This window comes from Necator americanus, chromosome I, assembly GCF_031761385.1.
Source record: "Necator americanus strain Aroian chromosome I, whole genome shotgun sequence".
Lineage (NCBI taxonomy): Eukaryota > Metazoa > Nematoda > Chromadorea > Rhabditida > Ancylostomatidae > Necator > Necator americanus.
In genome coordinates this window covers 5,162,243-5,185,813 of record NC_087371.1, presented here as the reverse complement: position 1 = coordinate 5,185,813, position 23,571 = coordinate 5,162,243, and the positions used below count along the sequence as shown (strand labels likewise).

Here is a 23,571-nt window from a genome sequence, read left to right as displayed (position 1 = left end):
GGCTTCGGGATGTGTTTGCGAGCTTCATCCTTGTCCATCCATTGAGCAGGACGCTTTCTATTGTCGTAAAGGACCTATTTCTCATTGCACGTAACAATGCGAGGGAAATATGGATCGTTCTTGTTGCGTAACAGAAGCGTTGAGCAGATCTCAAAACGGCAGTTTCTTTGGGACTCCCTCAGCTAACGCGTCACCTACTTGTTCAACTTCTTCACTTTTCTATTTTTTTCCAATGACGGACGGAAGGCAGAATGACGACAGTTGAATGGTCAACGCCTAATTCTTGGGCAACCTCTCGTGTTGTTTTAAGCGGATTATCTTCCATGATTGCCTTCAACAGGTGGTCGTCAACTTCAGAAGGACGGTAGCGACCTCCCTTAACTTCGAGACTCATGTCTCCACAGAAACCTTTGGAACGAACGCCGTGGATTCGGTGATGCTTTCCTTACCCCAAACAGCGTTGATATTCCGTGTTGTCTCCGCTGCAGACCTGCCCAGCTTGAACTCGTAGACGAAGGTTTGGTGAAAATCTTGCCTGGAAATATTGTCTTCTGACTCTTGGTACTGATTAAATGTGATTATCTTTCAAAATCACTCCAGCATTAATAATTACAACGAAATGCGCTACAAAACGCTATGCGGCTTCTAATATTGAAAATGAGTGTAACCGAAAAAACAATTGTCGTGAAGATGAGGCAACGAAAAAAGCGCATTATTTTTGGGCTAACGTAATATTTTTTATGTAGTTTTGGAGCATTCTAAGTAATGTTTCTCTACCTGCTCTCTGTCATCCACTATTGATTTGAATGTCACAAATAATGAAGCATTCTAAAAAAACAACGCATAGAATGGTATCGAAATCTTGGTGGAAACTTCTTATCTGCTTCGTTCCTACTTTCCTACTTCACCTTTTTATTTATCGCTCTCAGAAAACATCCCTTCTAAGAAAATTTCCGTGCTTTTGTCTTGTTTGGAATATGAAACGGAGATATATCTGAGATCCACTTCTTACACTTAGCCGATATGTTTACCTGCTGCAAGCAAAGTTTTTTTTTTCTTTAGACATCGACGACATAGTAAAAAAATTAGTAGCCAAAAAAGCTTATCAAAACGCACGATATTTGTTGTTTTGGAATTGTGTTTTGACCAGGACGAGGTTTGATGTTTGAGGTAATTTCTCCTTTAGAAAAAACACTAATTTGTCTAAATGAGATTTTGAAGCTGTAATTTTCATATCCTGCACTTCGTAATTTTAAGACATTAATAACCAACTACTATAATGCTGCTCCCACAAACATTTTGAGCCATCGCAGTTACTTAACTGCGTTGAACCTCCGATTTCCTGGGTAAACAAGAGAATATGTGAAAGACGGCCATAAGCGCAACTCTAATTGTTCAATGGGTCCGAGTCGTGTCAGGAAGGGGACAATCGATGACTGCTATGCTACGACTCCAACCTCATACACAATTCAGGAATTCGTCACTGCTCGCCTTCGTGATGCCCGATTAAGCATCAGTGTAGCAAAAGCTCTTCAAATTGCCGCCACACAGGTGCCGCCGTGTTCACACTCGGCAACGCGTGCATTGCTTAATCTCGTGACTCAACAGTCAGACGTTATAGTAGGATTGACGTCCGTGGTTAGTGAACATTAGAACTTGAAAGTGAAAAAATTCAACGGTTTATAATGCAGGTGGACTCGATAATGCTTAATGTGAAGGACTTGAGATGTGAACTTGCTCGCGGTGGGAACAGCATAGTGAAATCGACCGAGAAAAAGCTCCCTGAGGTGACTCACCTTCATTACGAGAACCTAACAAGGCAATGGAACATTCCGCAAATAGAGCCATTCAAGGTATGCACTCATGGATCTCCATTTTTTCTCCTTTTAACTCTGTACATTTCTGTAAAGTTTATGAGTGCATCTCTGAATACAATAAATTACATTAAATTAAATTTTACATTTTTTTACATTACATTAAATTATTAATTTACATTCAAGGCAACAAATTTAAATGCTCTCATGGACGGCTGGAGACGATCCAATAGAGCACGTGACGACGACCACGTTTCCCATTGTGTTGATTTCTACCGACTGTACCTGGTTAATGTGAGGACTTTTTTACTTCTGCACTGAAATTCAATCGATATCTATATGTCTGTTTCAGGCGTGCGAGCCGAAACAGTTGATCCAGAATTACGCTTGCCGACAATCTGGCCGATGCGCTAAATCTGAACATTTGCAAGATCTCCCTGAGCAGATTGCACGCGTGCTTATCGGTGGGTTACGGCTGCAATCTTACATATTTGTGTAAATTTTCGGTTTTCTTTATCCTACTCTACTTAGAATGCTGCGTAGATGGTTTGCGATTGGGTGCAAGTGAACTCTTGATGACTGCGGATGAGATCAAGAAGAGTCCTACGAAGTACAACTTATATCTTTGCACTTAGCAGATCATAAGCTGAGAAAAACTTTTTTTCTAGATACTGGCGAGAACTTGGACCAACGGATGCAGTACGTTCAAAGGTCCTTAGTGATCGCAAGAAAGCCCGCGCTGAATGGGGAGCCCTGTGTAGAAGCGCTCTTGGACGTGCCCTGTAAGATCTTTTTCTTTCATTTTTATTTCCCTCTGCTTTTACTTAGTTGAAAAGTCCTTATTCTTTTTTTGTTGTGACTCGGTGTACGAGGTTACATCTATGCGATTGTTAGATCGATTGTTTTGGGATAGTGATTCCACAACTACTCTGTTGGAGAACCAAACCCATATTATCTACCTCCGACAAACGTTCGTTTGGGAACAGTCAGTCAGGCTTGCTTCTGACTATCTAAACGATCCGATATATCGGAAATTTTGAATGACAGTCTTGAAAACTACCTTCTTTGATCCCATTTCCGTTGAAGCAGGTTGTAGTATGTTTAGATCATGGGGTGAGGCTTAGTACATCGACTCTAATAAATTTTAATTGAGGGCCAACCTTAAGTTATTTAAAAGAAGAAACAAACAATATAATTCGTAAAAGATACGCAAAGAAAGATGGAGTTTTTTTTTCGCAAAAGATTGACTTATGATCTCATCAAAAAAAAAACTTATTTGAACGAAGTTTTTTCCAATGCTCTATCGATTGTTTTTAGTGCGGACGTGCGACAATATGTCTTCAAAAATTTTAAGCTGGTACCAAGACCAGTAAGTTTTCTGCAGTTCAGATTTTTCTTAAAGACAGCATATAATGAGGTTGACGATACTGACATTTTTCCGCGAAAAGATAACGTTACGGGTGGAAAGTACGAAAACGGATAGTCTCGGAGAAACGGCTTTGCTCTCCAAGTTTTCCTTATAACGCCACTTTTCTATAACATTGGTTTCAACAGCAAAATATTCGTTGGTTTTTACTCGAATAAGATGCTAAGGAAACCTCATTATCGTTCGCTCTGTATGAAGTACGTTTTTTCAATACGATTAAGGGAATTGAACGTGACAATTGACTCACAGTCGTAATCTACACCCCCAAACCCTTTGTTTTCCTAGAGAGATCCCAAAATCGTCAATTTTGTGGTATGCTGCTTTTAGACTTTCAAATATTGATGAGATATGTACCCAGTATGTATGCACTATACATCGTTGTTTTCAGAAGCGCAAAACAGTTGATCTTCCAAGCAGTTCGGGTTGAAGGGGTTTCTACGGGAATCATTCATTATTGTTTAATATACTGAACTTTCAACCTTACCTTTTCGAGATCTTGTACAGTTTTTCTTTCTTTCTTTTTTGAAAGGACGTTTTCCGAACACGCTCAATAATACCTACCTAAACATATCTCAGGTTATACTTGTACAAATGGTGCTCATTTCTTGTTATTTTTAATTGTTTCCTTTTTCACTTTGTTGATGGTGTCAGAATTATATTAATTATTGTATTTATTTCTTCCAAAAATTCTATCTGTTCGTTGTAATAAATTGTTGAGGTTGTGCACTTTTTATCCAAGATAAGCTGTCAGTTCAGGTCACTATATTATTATTGCTTGGTTCTTCGTGAAGTTTATGCAGTGGAACACTAGTACGTCCTTTTGCGCGTTATTAAACGCGTTTATTAGTTATAGCGCCATGAATGTTGTGGATTGTCGATTGCCCACACATAGTTAATCTTAACCCCCAACTTTCAGCCGATGTCTTTAGATAGGGTACCTACATCTTTAGTTGAAGCGATGTTGACCCGTCCTTGAATCAATCAGCACTTGAACCCTCAAGTTATCTGTCATTTTGTGAATAGAAACCTCCCTGTTTTTGCGTAAGTGATTGATTTTCAGAATCATGGAATAAGAATGGGTGCTGTTATATCACAACTCGGCTTCAACCAAGCATTTCTGCTCGCTCTCATTGGAATAATAGCAATGCTTGGTCTGACAGTTGTCGCTGTAAGTGGTGATTCACGAGATAACCACCAGAACGACTACGCTTTACCACTAGTACGTGTGAGAACACCGGCTGCAGCACCTCCGAGGAAGAGATTGTAAAATATTTTAACCAAGTTTTCTCCTAAATGATCTGTAGCTTTTGAAGCATCTCAACTGTAAATGAGCTTACCAGCAATAAAGATTTTCTCACTTGAGCAACATTGAGTTGATCATATAGCAGCGGTAGACATGCATAATCCGTAACATAGAATTCTTCTCAGAGTGCAAAACCACGGAAGCAACAGAAAAGCGCGCAAAATCAAACCTAAAACGAACAGAAGTTGCAAGTACTCTACTGACATTTTTTTCGATAAACATATTTGGTGTTGAGATAGCCGAACCATTAGCATAATACGTCCAACTGAAAAACGGATTATGGCATATATGTGGTATGACTTAGATATTTTGCTATTCAATGAAGATGCGTCGGAGAAATTGACAAACAAAGATCGTTCAGACGAAAAAGGAGCTCAGGATGACCACTCAAAACTGCTCCAATCAAACTGCACTTAAAGCGCAAGGATAGCTGCTAGCTGTCAAATGTGGATTGCGAAGAAACCATCCCTCTGTCTATCTTTGGTTCTTTTTCTTCATCGAAAGTACTCCATTATATGATACAGTTCTTCACTTCCAGTAAGCCTGTTTGGAGAGTATGAAAAAGTTAAAGCATTAGTAGTTCCGGATCTATTTTCTTTTATTAGTAGTGTAAAAAGGCGAACGTGAAGGTTTGAGCGAGAAGAACGTTGCTAGTATTCATGAAGTATCCCCTCCCTTATATTAGAAAACTGATGTATTCCACGTGTGAAGGGTCTAAATACCGGAAAAGCTCCGTAAGCCTTTTGGCAGCTAAAAACGAATTTTATGCTCTAGGAACAATTTTTGCGCCCTAAGTGCAGTTCGAATGGAGCAGCCTTGACTGCTCTCTCCTAATCCCCTCTCCGCCGAGCGAATTGTTATTGCACCAACTTTGCGCCAAGAAATCAAGTCATATTAGATTTTGTGGCTGAGAAAAAGAGGCGAGAAAGGTTCCATTCGTTCCAACTACAAATGTTTTTCATATCCATATCCACTGTATTCGACCTTTGTTCGCCTACAAGTTTTCACTAAACTATGTAGGTATATAAAATCGAGAGGAAATTTTAATGCATTAAATGCGTGGAATTATACGAATTTAGGATGTCAGGGGCATTTCCGCGACCAGTCAAAAATAAATAGAATGCCTTGACACTGATGAAAAACTAGCGCATCTTCGGCATTGCTTCGTCATTGGTCCCACCACAAGACGACATCGACGGACTCGCTAAGAAACAACAACCAAGCTAGTTTCTTTCGTGGATGATCTATGATTGACCAGGTGTTCAGAACAGTGATAGAAAGCGGTACTCGAAGCCATTACAGTTAGCCCTTCAGGACTTTGAAGCTACTTTTAACTCTCCTCATCGAGGCCGTATTCTAAACGCGATGGAGTATCAAGAAAGTCGTTCGCCTACTTGATGACATGAATAAACAAACAACAACAGCCAAATGTACAACACCTTTTAAAGTGATAACTGAAGTAAGACAAGATACGGTGGCAGGACCCTTCCTGTTCAATTCCGCCATCGATGACATCTTGCGATGTGCTGCTGATCAGCGTTGTACCGGCATTGTCTCAGCACCATCAGGGTGCCTCCTGACCGATCCCGAGAACAACTATGTTGTTATATTCGCCGAAAGCAGAGCGGAACTCCAACATGGACTCAACCCTTGTTACCATCGACTCCCATGATCGTAAAGGGGCGCAGTACTCTTTGCTGTTATGGTTATTTCGTGGCGTAATCACTTGTATCATCCAAGAGTGCGGGAAACTACGCTCTGTACGCTCATTCAGTCGTTCACATTTATTTGGATCTTTCTATGTCTGCAATGTATAGTAAATACTCCACTAAGCCACAATCTCGGTCTCTTCAAATAGCGTATTGAAAACCTTAGGTCTTTAGCACCCACTCAAAACTTTACCGAAGCTAGTTGCAGTCTATTGACTACGTCTACGCCCTGATAAATGCAAGCAGATGTGTGTCCCTTTGAAACCTCGACCGATAATCAGGGTGAACGGACAACCGATCGAACTTGTCGATGAGTTCAGCTACCTGTGCTGTATACCAAGAACAACAGCAGCTTCGAGAAAGATATTCAGCAAGGATCGGCTAAAGCCGCTTCTGCATCCAACGCCTTAACGGAATGTCTGTGATCGACCGCCATACCAACGAACTGCGAGTCTATTTATTCGCAATTCACTCCATCATGATGCATGGATCGGAGATGTGGGCAGCACCATCTTCGGTGAGGGAGAGGCTGGATTGCACGGAAATGAAGCTGTTTAGACGGCTGCTTGGCTACTTTTTTAACCTAGGGTGTACCACAATGAAGATCTTTACATGGAAATTGATGTGTTGCACCCGGGGATGACAAGCAGGAGATATCAACATCTTGCACCGCCTTCGAAAGTGGCTGCAGAAAATCGTCTTCACTCTTTTAGTCATATATTAGGGAAATCAGCAGATCGCCTTAATCAACGTGCTCTGAACATCCTCTGGGATTAATTTTAAAAGGCCACCTGGCCGGAAAGGAAGTTCTGCACTGAAATGGTGGAAGCGAACCCGAAGACACTAGACGTGGAAAAGCAGTTTAGAGTAGCTGTAGGGTTTCGAAGGATATAAAATAGCGACGAATGGATGAATTCTGTGAAATCTCTTGCTGAAGATTGGGAAGTGTTGCCAGAGCTATGCTCAAGGACGACAAACCTCGGCGAAGAGGTGGGCAATCGGATGGTAATATTAGCCAGCCGATTAAGGCGAGTAAGTCGAATAAGTAATTCTTCCGAAAGAACCTCAAAGGTCCTCAGTTAATGCATTAGAACATAGAAAAAATGAGCTTTCAAAGGTAATCACCGCTTGACAGGAAAGTGTTCATAGTTTGATAAGAGAACTTGCACTAAGCATTAAGAACGCTAAAACTGTGACAGCATGAACCCTTTACTGCTCGCAACAAAAATTGCGCCAAATATGGATAGTGCGCTCCAATCTGCATGATATATGTGTCACTCAACCGTGCTCTAATCAACTTGAACTTCGGCGCGCAAAAAACATTATTAGAGCGCAAAGACCGCATTTAATTGTCAAATGCGGGTTGCGGAGAATTCATATCTTAGGCTACTTTAGGTTTCTTTTTTTGACAGTACAACATGATGTGATGTGCTATTCATATGATATGACTTCACTTCCAGTAGGTCTGTTCGGAGAGTTTGGTTAAATTGAGTCATATCAGTAGTTCCACCTCTATTTTTTTTTACATACATACATGTCATGGATTCTCGAAGACTAATGCTCAAGTTCTAGGCCCCAACCAAGCCAACTATTATCTTTTTCAGTGATGACTGTCGATTGACGAATTGTCATCTTCTCAAATGAATGAATGAGGAAGAAAACGGACATTTGAGAACGATCTTTGCGCTCTAATGAAATTTTTGGTGCGCCGAATTACAAGCCGATTAGAGCAGCGTCAAATCCCCCCTCCCCCTACCAATTGCAACTTCACCCTGCTGTTTTTTTTTATATGCATGAACCACTGAGAGATGCATATCCACTGATGTCCTTTACTTCGTCACTTCTCCAGTCTATTATCTCTATTCTATTATCAGTATAATAATAGAGGGTTTGCAGTTTTCAGCTCCATGGATGTACTTTTCAGCTCCATGTATGTACTGTTCATCAGTGCTTGACTGTCTAGTATCTCGATGACAGACTGCTTTGCCGTCATATGTCTATAAGGAAACGTAATATCTTGCCGATGTAAGTATTAATACAGTTATGTTGCACTAGAATAATCGCTGTTTCCTTTCTTGATTTTTTCAACTTTTCAGGCAAAACACAAAATAAGTATAGCTTATATAATTCTGAGTAGCGAGTACTAGTTTTAATCCAATCTGCAGAAAAAAAAAATCCTTGACAAAAATCGATTTTAACACAAGTCGTACCAAAATTTTACAGATGAGTCGCAGTTGTTTTTTGTGTGGTGAGAATCGCGTATTGGAACGACTTCTCGGAGGAACAGTTCCGGAACGATCATCCAACATCATATTTTTGTCGACTTTAGCCAGATATAATGTCATCAGTTTTGAAACTGCTCGCAACATCTACCAGCTTTCCAGCACCGCCAGCTGCGTTTTGGTTTGCAGAGATCACTTCGTCCAGACGGTCAGTTTTGGTTTTGAAGCTATTGCATGTTTGTGTTGTACAAATTCTTCCTAAATAATCCCAACAACCGATGATCGGCTAGTTCGAAAATCGAACTAGTGAAGCGTGGAGTAGTTGCGCAAGTGGTTGCGGTCGATGTACGGCGGTGGAGCCAGCGGTTACGGTGGAAGCGGGGCCCTCGCTTCCAGCAATCAGACTGGAGAGAACAAGATCCCATCTCTATCGCAGCTGTTATCACAAAAGGTCAGCAGCAGCCATAACGTAGAGGAATAGGGAATTCTGCAGACAAATTGTTGGATTCCCACTGGATTCCGAGCTACCTCGAAATCTCCAGCGAGCTCATATGCAGTACATGATGAAGAATCTTCATAAAAGTTGTGAGCAGAGTAACACTGAGTCTCCATTCATGAGCAACGGCCTTATTGTCCATTTAGTGAAAGTTTGACTCTTTAAATGTCGGCTGCGCCAAGTATGTACTTCCTTCTCCACTCATTTCGTACGGATATTCGTTGATGGAACCCTCTCGCTCGGAATTGCGTCCTAATGTACACCGCGATCCAAACAAAAACCTTGCGCTATCATAATTTCTTTGCTAAATGATTAGAGCACAGTTGGAGTACTACCCACCTCCACAACGACTCCCTTTTCGCCGCTGAGCTAGTTTTCGCTCAAGAGCCGATATGGCCTCTGTGGTGGTTGACTGAGCCGAAAGGAAAATCGTAACTTCCTTGAAGCTGGCATCAAATTGATCGAATCTTTCATTTCCTCTGTTCTTGCAGAGTTTATATATTACATGGGAATTTGAACAATTATGGCCCGATTTCTCACAAAGCGGGCTCGACAATGCTCCGATTTCCGTTGTTTGCGACTTGCTGGCACACATTCGAATGTATGCATCTATGTTAAATGTGAGTTCGCTCATCATCTCGTTACATATTTACGGAAGTGATGACTACCTTTAGGATTTAAAAATGCTGACGGAGGAAGATGTCGTTTCATTTTACAACAATAATGTAATAAAATATTACAATGGTGTGCTGAATAAACTCGCCTTACCAGATCACAAAGAGCAGAATTTGACGGTTTGTTTTGCGAGTTTCTTCGCTCTTTTTTTCCTCTTTTTGCCTTCTACTGTTTCTTTCTTTATTTCAGAGTCCTTCGAAACAAGTCGTTTGTGGTGACAACCCGTCCACTTCTCAGGATTCATCGGCTGATGTTATTTCTGTTTCTAAAGGTGGGGTACAACGAACCGTGTGTATGTCAAATTTCTTTTTTCCCCCCAAGGGTAACTGTACTTATAACATGTAGTTTTTGTCGTGGAAGTATCACATCTTATTATTGCTAAAACTTGGTAAACTTGGCTTTGATTCTATCTATCACGTGTTGTGATTGGAAACGAGCAAAAAGGATGGACAACGAGTCCATCTTGGCATTTAAATATTTGTACCCATATAACTCCTTCCTTCTTCTGTAGATTTCGCCGTGAAGTTTCGTCTTGTAAACAAGATTCCAGAGAAGTGCTTCTATCGAACGCTTCTGCTGTGAAACCTTTACTCTCCAAAACAGATAACTGCAGCGAGTCTCTTGGAAGAATCGGTTTTGAGTAATATTCTCCTTGGTACAAGGATATCACTTACACTTATCAAGTTCTTACTTTTCAGCTTCCTGTCCGTCACAAAGATTTGCCTGTTCTCTCTGCCAGCTTCGCTATTCTTCGCCAAAACTGAGATTGGTATCTGAGAGTACTAAAGAGAATATCATCCTTCTCTCCTGTCTTGTTATGGACAATACAATTGAAATGGATGTAGCGAAAAAAATATGTAAGGAGATCTGTCACCACGGCAGACTGCTGTGCAAGAATCATTTCGTCCAGGCTGTGAGTTTAAGATCTGAATTAGAGTAGTGTCAAAGCGACATTAAGCACGATGCAGTTGCGTATGTGGCTGCGCTCGAAGCGGTGTGGTGGAGGAAGCGGTTGGTATCGAGGTGGGACTATCTTGAACTGCAGCAAAGGATGCTGCTCGCAAGTGTCCCTTCCTGGTCCCAATCGCTACGCTCCATCTCATCGCTTCGAGTGCAGCTGCTCCGTACTTTATGTCGTTTTGATCCTACTGGAACGTGCATAGCATCGACTCATAGGTTATTGGTTGAAAAATGAAGGTTGCCAAGAAACTGTGGTTGACTGTAGTAGCAATACAATTCTGCATATTTCTTGGAAAACTTCGTTTTCCTCTGATTCTGCCTCTTCTGACTCTGCCTTTCAACTATAACAGATGCTGATTTTGTCAGGCCTGGACCCTCGGTGATGAAGTAAGACAAATGTGGAGCCGATTCCCCGTTCTCGGACTTCAGCGAATTCCCGTACAAATACAAGAAGATTTGCTGAAGCGAATTCAGATGCTTGCTAGAACAATTCGAGTAAATATTCTGTGATTTTGAAATTATTTTCTTTGTGGGGTATATAATATGTTTTTAAAGAAAGACATCGCAGTTTCTCTCATGGATTTGTGGAAGTTTTATGATTTCTGCCAATCGATCTACAAGAACACAAAGGACGCCGCATCGCAAAAGGTTTATGAAGCCGAAAAATCTTTCATTCGTCTAGATTTCTATTTTCAACTGTTTGGAAAAGAGTCGAAAAACTCTTTGAGTAGTTTTATCCTTTTGTCACACTTCTAATTTCAGACGGTTATCGAAGGGCTAGAGAACCAACACTTCTCATTTTCAAAGTACGAAAATCCATGCTCGCTTTCTTCAGGTAGACATTTTTTCCTCAAGAAATGAAGTGTCAAGTGAAGAAAAAAATCAGAACGACCTGAAGCCTAGTGCGATTGCGTAAAAAAGCTGCACTTCAATGGTGCGGTGGAGTGGACGGGTGCACTAGAGCTCAACTTATTCCTGCTGCCCGATTGCAGCAAACGAGGGTCCCACATCGTTCGCACTCACCAGCCACTTCAAGCGCAGCTGGTTGCATAGTTGCCCTCCTTGGCTTCATAGTCAGCTTAGTCAAAGTGAGAAGCCGATTGAATACATGAAAATTTATTTTCACATTTATACATTTAAAAAAGGACCTTTCCTTTAGTCTATTTGGTTCTTCCACTATCGATAAAGAGTCTGCTGTAGTTGCGCGTGCTCATGAAGTTGACTGCTAATTTGAAATTTCTCTCGTTTGCCTAAAAAGATTGTATAAATATATGAATGAAAGCATCTAATTGCGTGAAATCTTTTGCTGTTAAGAAAAGTAATTCGTTTCACCTGGTCTGAAGAGTCTCCTTAGTGACCAAAGTGAAAGGCGCCTGTTTGTAAAGCAATCTCATTACCAAGTGTCAGAATTTCTTTAATCTTTCTATCTAGAATTTGGTTCAAAATTGTTATCCTAATCTTATCCGGGCGCGATAATGTAGCGTCGCCTAGGAAAGTTCTAATCTCAGAAATGCTCCACTCTTATTTAGAAAAAAAAGATGAAGTGGAAATCGACCCTTCTTTCGAGAGCCTGAGCATATAATGCATTGGACGGCTGGAAAGTTAGTCCTGGTTAGCTACAGGATTAAATAATAACATTTTTAAACTAGTGCAGTATTTTTAATGTTGTCAGTTGTTTCCGAGCAGGCTATGGCTCTCATCTCTCAGTATTTTCTCAATATTTCTCAAACAAAATGAATCTTTTCAAGTTCCTGATCTTAAATTATTATTCACGGTTAACGCTGCAAAATTTTCACTAAGTCAGCGCAAAACAAACCGAGTAAGTAAAAGTGACCGATAAGAAACATATTTTTCTGGTCTTTCCTGAGATTGAAATCTTGGTATGTCTACAAACTTTGTTGTCATCTTTATGATCTGCATAGAATATAGTAAAGAAATGTGTGGTCTTCTCTACTTTTATATTAAATTGAATGCAAAAATAAGTTTATGGTGTTTAAGAAGCCATATTATTTAGATGATGATGAAAAGCCAACTTCTATAAACGAAGATGAAGAATGTAGGTAGGTGTTGGTTTTATTACTTTATACTCCTATACTCCTATTACTATTTGTTGTTTATTACCATTCTTCTCAGCTACTTGTTTTCTCCTATTCATTTGGATTTGCTTTTACAGCGGAGAAGAGAACGTACTGCACGGAAGAAAAAGTCCGAATGTTGGAAAAAAGAGAATTCTGAGAAACATTTGTTTGATTTGCCACCGCTCTCATCCACGTGGAGAGATGCGCAGCTCTTCACGAACTCTCGATCAATTCCTTATATTATTGTCATGTATGATAATAAATCATCATATGGATTTGGAGGATGCTGAGCACGCATACGACCAGATGTCGATGAAGAAAAAATACGTATGTCAAAGACACTATATTCAAGCGGTGAGGATTTAACCATTCATTGAACAACATTTCAGAATATAACCGTGAAGAAACTTAAAAACTTAAACGAGATTAAAACTGCGCTTTTTTAGTCTAGAATAATAAGATATTTGCCCCTAAAAATGTTGATGTAATAATACGATATTTAAAAGATAGGATTAATCTATTGCAAACTTTAAAAACGTTGAAAGTCTTACTTTATTTTCGTTTTCGAGACTTGTCCAGAATTTCGGTACTGATATCATAAAATATTATCATAATCATGCTGCCAAGTGCTAATTTATTCGTTTTGACGTTTAAGGCGAAGTACATGTGTGTGGAGGTGGAACGAAACACGGGTATGTCTATAACACCTGGATGCACGAAAGTTCCCATTGAAACTTGGAAGGTCATATCGAAAAGTATCAAGGACTACTGTGAACTTGTAGATGTGAGTTTCTGAAGAGTACGATTTCTCCGACGTACTTTGCGAAAGTGGTGCTTTGCAGAAGAGTGTTCCTATTTTCGAAGAAAATATAGGTCGCTTCTATTCCGACTGTGTAACAAAGTACTATGTTAGTGGTGGCTGGAAGACGGATCTAGAGGAACAAATCCGTGCTCCAAAATCGCAAGAGAGCAACAACGAAGATGTAAAAGTGATAATATGTAAAAGAAATGGAACTTTTTTTCATTTATTTCCAATTTTTAGCCGCTTGTAGCTTCCGTTAGCGCGTTAATCCCTACCAAGGAAGGGAGACTCAATGATTCTGGAGATCAGAAGCCCAATTTGGAGAAATCAATCTGTACTCCAAAACCGGTAAAGAGCATCCAAGATAATGTAAAAGTGACGGCATGCAAAAAAAAAAACATGAACCTTTTTTCACTTACTGCTAATTTTTAGTCGACAACTCCTGCAACATCTTTTGGCGCAACATTTGTAAAGACAGGACATGATGTCAAGGGGATCAGTTATATTACAAGTAAGTGATTTATTAATGGTTTCTATAGCATTATAATGGCTTCTGTCTTTGGGTCAAAACGACATGAAGCACGGTGCATTTGCATAAGCGATTGCACTCGAAGTGGTGCAATGGGAACAGCGGTTGGAATCAGGTAGGGTAGGACCACCGCGAACTGTAGCGAAGAATGGTGCTAGCAAGGGTCCTCACTCGATCCTTAACGCTACGCTCCACAGCACCGCTCTCAGCGCGGCTGCCTACGCAACTGCACCGTGCTTCATGTCGTTTTAACCCTACTGTGGTTGAGGCAGCAACAACTGCTCATCACAGATTGCCTTTTCCGAATCTTTTCCGATAGAACATCGAAGAATGGGATCTGTCACTAGCAGAGGAAAAAAAATGTATTTGTGCGGAGTGTTAGCCATCAGGTTCTTAGTTCTTTGACAAGCATCTTAGTAGAGTGAACTGCGTGACATATATTGTAGGAGTGCTTCGGTGACGTATAGGAGCAGAAAATGACAAAGCTAATGACGGTTTTATGTGTCCGTGAATTCTGTCTCGTTGAATATATTTGTATTTTACGTACCTGGTTTGTAATTAGAGAAATGTTTTTTTTTTTTGCACAGCATTTTCACGCGTTAAATTAGCTCTGACCTTTGATGTTTCAACCTTTAAAGGAAGTACCTAAAATTCACCAACGCGATTAAGTCGAACAAGCGCTCGTTGATGTTGCCCGAGCTCTGAATTACTGTTTTTTTTAACATTAGAGTTAAATTCGCTCGACTCACACGTGGGAGAGGGAATTGTTCAAATATTTCATATCAGCGCATTCGTTGAAAAGTATTATGACTACGCATTAGAGGTCCGTAGTAGGAGTGTGCACCTTTAGGTAAAAGCTTCGGTTTTTCGAGTTTGCGAGAACTGCGCGAATTTCTTGAGCAAAATTTTTAAAATACATTCTAGAATTCTGCCATGTGAAGTATGAAAACTAAAGATGGCTTCTTCGTATTAACTACTCGGCGACTTTTCCCATTTCATACTCATCTCTGAGAAATAGTTTTCTAGTTTTTGTTTAATCGTTTCCTTTTAGGGGACGAAAAAGTTACTAACCCTACCGATGATATCGATGCGTCCAGGTATTCATTTTTATTCTCAGTACCTTTAAATTTGTAGCACATCTCCATCAGTAGTTTCTACTCGTCCTGTGCTGTACTTTCTAGGCAGATTTTCGTTACAATAGTTTTGGTGGTACTAATTGTTGCGATTTTTGAAACAGTCCATTTAAAAAGCAATCTTTTTTTTCAACTGTTTTCTTACTCACAGCAGGCATACCACTGATGATTCGCCAAAACCCGCTGGAAGATGGATTATTGAGAGACGGTATCGAAAGTCTCCGTTCACGAAAATTCGATGCTATTGTGGCATCTGTGGCCAAATTCGTCTGACGGAAAACCTACATCCGGTGTTATCGCAGCCAAGGGCACTTGTAATTATTTCGTGTTTGCTTGCGCAGGATATCACCAATGTAGATGATGCGATGCGATATTATAAAGAGGAAGTTTCTATAAGAAGATACAAACATGGTATTTGCGAGGAGCATCTTGTAGAAGCGGTTAGTTGTTGTCACTCTCATTGTAAAGTTAGACTTCACTTTGGTTAATTTTGCCAAGTTACGTAGTATTAGTCAACAACCTTGTTTAACCCAAGTACTTGTCTCATTTGTAGAGTCTGATGATGAAATCCTGATTGGTTAGCTGACACTACCAGGGGCACTCATTCTATTTAATTCTGGAAACGAATAACTAGGTCAGTCGGGGGCCTAAAACCCAATACTACGCTTAGAGTATTTATGACACGTGCGTTAGAGCTACTAAGAGAAAATGAAAGATAGAGTTTCCAGAAATAAGAGCACGGTTGATTGCACCCCCCTCCCCCTCAACTACATTTTACCCGTGTATGTGCGTACAAGCAAGCATGGTTGATGCTTCAAGTTGCGTAAAGGTGTCAAATGTGTGTATTCGATCTAAGAATAGCTACATTCGCTATGTAGAGTGTAAAAAATTGGAGTAGAATATTGGAAATTAAACGAATAAGAACGGTTAGAAGGTTTATAGAAATCCCCAGATTGTTTTGAACACTACCAAACAATATCATGAATCACGGCGCATTGTTGAGTATATCCAAGCGGTCTTCATCGTAAATAAACCCACAACTCGATCAAAATGACCCGACTCGTGGCGCAATTGCATAGGAGGTAGGGCTCGAAGTGGCGTGATGAGATCTTTGCTTAGGTTTGCAGACGGACTGAACCGGGTGAGGGTCCCACTTCGATCAGATCTGGTTATGGAATTGTACCAAATGTCATTTTGTCGTTTTGACCCAACTTCAAGAATCTTGACTCCAGCATTTTGCGATTTGACCATTTAATGTGGCAGCCAAAGTGATAACATGAGGCATAAGACAAAACAGTCACCGCTGAGCTCTTCAAAAGTGTGGGACGTGTGCCCCAACGCATTTTCTTCTGACCTTTTGAGGGAACCCGCGGTAAAAGCTGGAGAAGGGGTTGTAGATTGCGGGATAAGGGGGTGATTCCGCTCATCTCTCTTTAGTCGTCCTAAAAAAGCGGCGTGAGAACGCCTTTAGTTCCTATCAGGTATATGCGAATGCATCATTGTACACTTTCCGGTCCCTTCAGCAGCCTATTCATTGGTTTTACTTGAATAGGCTGCTGAAGAGACTCATCTTCAACCGCCCGCACGTGGATGCAATGCGCACACGAAGGTGGCACGCTGCAAGTGAAGTCGCATCAAAAACCGTCTCTTCCACGTCGTTTTTTTTTAAATGACGACTATGGAGAGATGGCCGGAGCCACCCCGGAACCAGCAATCTACAACGCCACCTCTAGCTCTCACCTGGCGAAGGTCCCGCCTCCATCACAACCGCTAGCTCTACTGCACAATACCGAGCGCGGCCGCTTACGCGACTGCACCGTAGTTCAGTTCATTTCGACCCAACTGTGCCTCTTTGAAGGATTTCCTCTGTTGAGAATGTACCGCATGTATTCGGTTAAATGCATTCAGCTATATATATATATATATATATATATATATATATATATATATATATATATATATATATATATATATATATATATATATATAATATATATATATATGTTATTGTGTTGCATACTTTAACCCCGATTTTTTAGGGTGCCTACCTCGAAGCTGAATTGAAGCGTCTTCTAGGTCCGACACCATCGCGTAAGCTCATTGAAGCTCCTGTGAATGTAGTACAAATAATCGTGGATCGACTACAACTTTTTGTGGACCGTATTGATGTAGGATAAAAACCCATTAAACTGGGAATAGGTGTTTTGAGATTTCAATTTTTTAGAAGGGGACTTCGCTATGTGACAACGATATACGATTATATCTCAAGTTTTACTTGAATAAATATGGGGAGAATGATGACTGGAAAATACGTTGGGAGCCAGACAGAAAGAATGATTGCGAAACAGTCTGCGAGCCAAGCAGAAGTGGAAAGACGTGTATAGTAATTCGCACGAAGGTAGGCTGTTTTTTTTTTAGTTTTTAATTCTTACAAGGACTGATGTTCTCTTTTATCAAGAAACCAAAAAATGCTACAAGCTTGTCAAAACCATCACTTACAAAGGCTTCGCAGCGATATACATACAAAAAACTGACTGTCGAGCTCGAACCTTCCCGTGAGTTCATTTAATTTTTCGCCGAGTGATTGATCGAGCATAACAAAACATTTGTGCTAAGAATTAAATCTGGTGGTGAATTTGTGTTTATTTTTACTCAAAAATTCTGTTGCATTGTGTTATATAGGTAAGATGTTTTTTTTTCCAATGGGGCTTAGCCATCTGTTTCATTTGAGTTTTTTTTTTCTTGTTTGTAATTATCACAACGCTTTGAGTATAACATAACGAAAGTCGCTATATTGCGTTCAGAAGGATATTTTTTAGTGAAGTACAGCTTATTTTGCACTTTAATGAGCCGACAGAGTCTTGTGACTATGAAGCCGGCAGTGGTTTGACAACCCGATAAAACACGAAATGGGCCCATATTTTGTTTCAGTTGTCTGTGTGGGTTTAGACACCTCATTGATTAGCTGACCGCTTACAAAACAGAGGTATTGCGTTTGTTTTAGAGCCTTTTATCACAGACTGTTTTGGGTATCGGTTTGTACCCTTAATTGCAACTTTTTTGTTCTTAACATCGCCAATACTTGCAGCCATAGGTGCAATAGGGAGGAGCCAGACACTTTTCAAGTGAAGGGGGTCTAGCTCATGGGGTGCAGCTCAAGTAAAGGAGGTCAGAGCAGCGGCTCCGAGGGTAGGCTACCCATATGATAAAACGAACCTTTAGCAGGAGCTTGCAACCCTTTCCTGATTTTAAAATTTCTTTTTTGTGGGAAATTTTTTTACCACATCCTTCGCCTTTGTGGTTCTTTTCGATCATGACTGCTTTGTATGCTTAACTGTAATGTAAAAGCATAAAATAAACATCCTTCGTGAAGATTTAAATTACAGGAATCATTTATGCTCCATAAAACAGGAAAAAATAATGCAGCTAAACTGAGAGGTTTTGCCACATCTACCATATTCTCCAGACATAGCAACATTTTATTCACATTCATTCCGATCGATAGAAGACCACAAAGAATAAAATTTCAAAAATATCGATGAAGTGCGAGCTCACCTAGAGTCCTATTTTTCTTCAAAGAAAATGAACTTTTATGAACAGGGAATAGAAACTTCACTAGGAAGATGAAAAAAGGTCCTGGATAACTGCGGAGATTAAGCAATTGCTTATAAATAAAATTAAATGTAAGTAACTCGTTTTTTTTTTTTATTTTGGTGCCTCAGAAATAATTGATTATGGATACCCCTAATATATAACCCTCCGAAACATCTGAGACAAATTGTGTTGTTTGTTCTGTTAGCTTAAAGCTTTGGAAATGAAACATATTGTTTCAACAATTTACTATATTAAGGTGGAGAGCGTTACAAACCTAAACAAAAGGATGTCAATGATGTTGAAAGTATCCACAGTCCAGTAACTGGCAGCAGCCTCCTAGAAACTGCTGTAGAAAGTCTGTGAGTTTTTTTTTTTGAACCCTTTTTCATTCTTTCAAAACTGTTTTACGAAACCATTTTCCGTGAAAAGTAAAAAAAAAGTCAGCTAGTATATTGTTAAGAAATAGTGTGTCGCTTCCGTTTCTCTTTCCTCTGGATATGTAACTCTTAACATTATACTACAATATTATGCTGTGTGTGCATTTTGTTCCTGATGAATGATGATTTCATAGTTTGCATAATTTGGGAACAGAACTCATGTTTTCAGGTGCACCGAATATTCGACTGGCACTGAAGTAATGGAGCGTACCTCTGAATGCAGTACGGTTCCTTCTCCTTCGTATGGATATGCACCTGCATCTCGCGCTGTAGAACCGCAAACATCAGAGGACGAGTTCAGTAAGCTGACTTGCAGTTTATGCGGCGTTATCGGCCTGGCAATGGATTTCCGCCCCGCTGCAACGGAACCACAGTATAACATCGTACTTCTGTCGCTCCTACTAATGCAAAGTTCGATGGACAATGCTCGTGCAATCGCTTGGTACAATCAAACACAGCGCAGGCAATTAATGATATGCAGGTCCCATTATATCAAAGCGGTGAGTAGCATTCTCTCGTCGTTTTTCGTCTCCTCTTTTTCTTTTCTTTTCCTTTTTTATTTCTTGGTACGTATATGTCACATCATGTTCACTATGTCGAAGTTTGGCTGAAGGAGCAGTCGCTACTCCTTAAATCTTTTCTCGTCAGAAACTTCATGGGTGGTACCTTCTTTGTGACATTCATATGTATACCCTTAAAGGCTACCTCGATATGCTATTTTACTGACTATTTACCTTCTGTTTGAAGGTATCACCCCACGAATCTGAGGTGGTACGGATTTCAGGTGGAGTATTTGTATACGGGATAGTAGATATGGAAAAGGGGGTGATCCCGTCCTTTTCTTCCTAATTGCTGTAAAAAACGGCCCGGAAGATGAGGGACGTGCACAAGGCTGACGCGCTGCGATCGAACCTCTTGTAGAAAATAGCCCGCCGGAATGCCCGAAGTCGTATCCTATCCGTGTACGAATACACCGCCTGAAATCCGTAACACCTCAGATTCGTGGGGTGATGCCTTTAATTAAATGGGCAGTGTGTTGGATCATTTTTCTGTTCTACCAAAAAAAGTTAGCGATTTTTTTTTCTTTTAGGCGGCCCGTCTCTCAATGGAGATCAAAAGAGAATGGGGAAAGTTCCCGGAAAATGGCCTCGCCGAAGTTCCGGAGAATATTATTTATTCTATGCTGACAGTGATACGTTTATACAGGGACTTCATTGATGTAAGTTATACCATTGGTAGCGCTTCCGTTAGCTGTTTTTTATCTTAAAATTACAGCCAAAAATAGATCTGGAGCGATGGCATGTAAACGAGTTTTTTGACGACTGTTTAAATAAATACTGGAAGGATTTTAAATGGATGCCGTACAAAAAACGGCTCCGCGTTCAGCATACCGAATCTAGAGATAGCAATAAAACGGTGCGTTTCAAATCTAATGTTTGGTGCAAATCTGCTTGTTTGCTTTTTAATTGCTCGTTAATTTGCTAGCTTTCGTGCTTACAGGATAACAAAGGTTCTGCTAAAGAGAACGCAAAGGAATCGCATATAAATAAGTTTTTTGACGGTTGTTTGGATAGATACCGGACGAAATCAAAACGGATACCGTACAAAAAAGAGAGTCCCATGAAATTTAAATGGGCGCCGTACAAAAAAGAGTCCCTCGTTCAACATGCTGAATCTAGAGATAGCATTAAAACGGTACGTTTGAGATATGTTTTGTGGAGATTTGCTTGTTTTCGACACATTAATTTACTAATTTTAACGCTCGTAGGAAATCGAAGACTACGACGAAAAGGAAGGCATGGATAATTACGGATTTCGGGAGTTGTGGGAAAAATTAGGCAATTCCTCCAATGTGATTCCGGATTCTTCGAGTGAGTAAACTATGTTTATGTTCGAAGCCAATATCGTTGCTGTTCTACTTCTACTATAATTCAATTTGATTTCAGACTTTGATGACTGTCTGCCACTGTTCCGCACCGAGGAGGATGTAAAACCAGTCGTTTTCGATGAAGTTTCAGCGATTGATTTAATTGAAGGAGATGGGTTCCATAGCACTTTAACGTCGAGGAATTTAGGTTTTGAAATTTCATTTTTGCACTTCATTTATGCGCAAAATAAAAGTGCAAAAATAGCCATTCTTTCAGCCGATCACTTCGTTGAAGATTCCCCTTTGATCAGAAACGATGAGAAAAGTTGGATCGACACTTTGATGCAGGACGATGATAACGAAAGGTGATTTTGCTCGTTTGTTCGTTGTTGTTATCTTACTTTGATTAAATTTTATCATTTTTTTTGTTTAAATTCCAAATTCGACTTAAAAACTTATTTCTGGTAACTCTCATTTCTGTAGTTTATGGTTTCGCCCAATTTATGCAAACGGTTGGGCATCTTCTGTTTGTGGAAGAGGGAAAGGGGTGCATGCGAGGCAAAGAAAGACTTCGGGTAGCTGTAGCCAGTAGTATACAGGCTATACATCTAAACCCTTTATAGCCTGAGTGGGAGAAACTTATATCCAGTTCTCGAATTCCGCTGCTTAGAAATCTTGAAAAATCGCATCATATGCACGACGTATGTGATGAGGATTGCAATTTTTGTCCAAACAAAAGCTGTTCTTTCGTGTATTCCCCCTGTGGTAACATTTTATTTTTTCTGGATCCGGATACTACACACAATTTCCGCATCTTCATCAACACATGAATGCTCGAACAAGATTTTCATGTGTTGATGGAGATGTGAAAATTGTGTCCAATATCCAGATCCAGAAATAGTTCAATCGTTCAACTCACACATTGCCTGTGATGGCAGCATCCATTTCATAGATCAATTGCTCAAACACGAGTCGCTCGTCTGTCCAGCCATTGGTCTAACCAACAATTAGTGATCGTAATTCTTCTCGAAATTCTCGATTACCCCCTTCGTCAGCAGATGTCGGCTAACATGACCAAATACGCGCTGATAGGTGTAGTAACAGTAATACTATTTGAAAAATCTATCTTACGATTGTTTCAGAAATTCCATTCAAAGTGACCAAAAAGACCACATCGTCTTGTTTGATTCAAGTTCTTTGCCGTCGACATCCACAGCGCCAGAACCTCATCTGGATCTCAATCTCCAAATCAAGTAAGTGTCATCGCATTAACGCAAGATGTAAAACTCATTAGAATCTTTATTTTTAGGATGGAAATAGAGGAGGACGATATCGCAATGGAAAATACTGCTGAAGACGACATCTCAATGCAGGATCTTGATGAGGACAAGATCATGAAATTCCTTTCAGATCGAAGCAAAAGTATCGGCGAACTGACACGCGAACTTAATATCACCTCAAACGCCGTCCTGTCATATCTGCGCTGTACGGATGCGGAGAGAGAAATGTGTAAATGGGTGCCAAGTGACGGTATATTGCAATGTCGCCTCGAGATTTGCACATCGTTAGTGTTAAGAAACATTCGCGATTCTATTTTGGATCGAATTGTCACGTATGGCGAAAAGTGGATATATTTTAACAACAAAGAACGGCCTACGCTTTGGCTCGATGACACTGTAAAAGATATAGAAGTACAGAGTGAGAGTAACCCTGAACGGGAAAAAGTTCTACTAACTGTATGGTGGTCGTCGGCCGGCATAATTCACCATCATCTCGTTGGAGGAGGCAAATCAATGACCGAAGACGACTTCATTAAACAGATCTCGGAGGTGTATAGGAAGATGGGAAGCAAACAGCCGGCAAAAGGACCGCTTCTTCTTTGTGATAATCCTAGACCATACGTGTCACGCAATTCCATCCAAAAGTTATACCTTTATGGCATTGAAGTCCTCCCACATCCCCCTCAATCACCGGATCTCTTACCCTCTAAATATCATATTTTCCGACATCTCAATCATTATTTAGCTGGTAGAAATTTCTACGATGATGTAGAGGTAGAGAAAGCTTTTCTTTCATTTATTGCATTCAAAAAACCTAAGTTTTACAGTGAAGGAATTAGTGAACTTATTTCGCGGTGGAAAAAGTGTATCACATTGAATGGTGATTATTTTCATATGTCGTCGTAGTTCGCCTTGAAGGCATCCTGAAATAAAGCTTTGTGTACTTTGAGTTTTTTTTTTCGTTATATTTTTGTTTTATTGAAATCCTCTAAGACCATATTTCCGATTGGTCCGATTTGTCACGGACCCTAGCTAAGCGTGTCGTGTGTGTCTGAAAAAATCGAAGAGAATTGTTAATGATATTAGCCAGAATTAATCTTTGAAACCAACCAACATGAGTCGAGATGCGTGTAGGTACGGACTGTTAGGTTATAATTGTATTTACAATTATATTTATAATTATTATTTGTAATTATAAATTTATTTTTGATTGTTTATAATTGCGGTGAGCCCGACACATTTGATG

At 40.1% G+C, this 23,571-nt stretch overlaps 2 protein-coding genes across 5 annotated transcripts in view; both read left to right on the top strand.

The window, feature by feature from the left end:
* Positions 1 to 3,667, top strand: part of RB195_004547 (uncharacterized protein) — a gene marked incomplete at both ends in the record, with an annotated part of 32,656 nt that extends 28,989 nt beyond the window's left edge. For both annotated transcript variants that reach the window (XM_064182438.1, XM_064182435.1), the window contains 8 exons: positions 1,474 to 1,638; positions 1,692 to 1,853; positions 2,001 to 2,108; positions 2,167 to 2,278; positions 2,346 to 2,424; positions 2,483 to 2,596; positions 3,132 to 3,183; positions 3,629 to 3,667. In XM_064182438.1, the coding sequence (XP_064033702.1) occupies positions 1,474 to 1,638; positions 1,692 to 1,853; positions 2,001 to 2,108; positions 2,167 to 2,278; positions 2,346 to 2,424; positions 2,483 to 2,596; positions 3,132 to 3,183; positions 3,629 to 3,667 (831 nt within the window). The remainder of the gene's footprint in view (positions 1 to 1,473; positions 1,639 to 1,691; positions 1,854 to 2,000; positions 2,109 to 2,166; positions 2,279 to 2,345; positions 2,425 to 2,482; positions 2,597 to 3,131; positions 3,184 to 3,628) is intronic.
* A 648-nt stretch (positions 3,668 to 4,315) lies between these two features.
* On the top strand, positions 4,316 to 23,231 carry RB195_004546 (uncharacterized protein; the record flags this gene model as incomplete). 3 transcript variants are annotated; one of them, XM_064182434.1, is made up of 35 exons in its annotated part: positions 4,316 to 4,459; positions 7,039 to 7,130; positions 7,190 to 7,284; positions 8,257 to 8,277; positions 8,476 to 8,500; positions 8,637 to 8,682; positions 9,462 to 9,590; positions 9,645 to 9,764; positions 9,835 to 9,916; positions 10,344 to 10,558; positions 10,972 to 11,100; positions 11,161 to 11,253; positions 11,368 to 11,440; positions 12,620 to 12,665; positions 12,779 to 13,037; positions 13,339 to 13,467; positions 13,526 to 13,666; positions 13,726 to 13,833; positions 13,918 to 13,996; positions 15,066 to 15,111; positions 15,302 to 15,587; positions 17,187 to 17,315; positions 17,372 to 17,545; positions 17,606 to 17,702; positions 18,998 to 19,100; positions 19,348 to 19,678; positions 20,269 to 20,397; positions 20,454 to 20,594; positions 20,679 to 20,873; positions 20,947 to 21,049; positions 21,125 to 21,253; positions 21,323 to 21,410; positions 22,188 to 22,298; positions 22,355 to 23,099; positions 23,153 to 23,155. In XM_064182434.1, 35 exons carry the CDS (start codon positions 4,316 to 4,318, stop codon positions 23,153 to 23,155), a joined length of 4,836 nt encoding a protein of 1,611 aa, XP_064033700.1. The 3 variants fall into 3 exon arrangements, with proteins under 3 accessions (XP_064033700.1, XP_064033701.1, XP_064033699.1); XM_064182433.1 differs by having other exon boundaries at positions 15,299 to 15,587; XM_064182432.1 differs by lacking the exons at positions 7,039 to 7,130; positions 7,190 to 7,284; positions 8,257 to 8,277 and having other exon boundaries at positions 8,476 to 8,682; positions 15,299 to 15,587; positions 22,355 to 23,231.
* Positions 23,232 to 23,571: the final 340 nt, after the last annotated feature.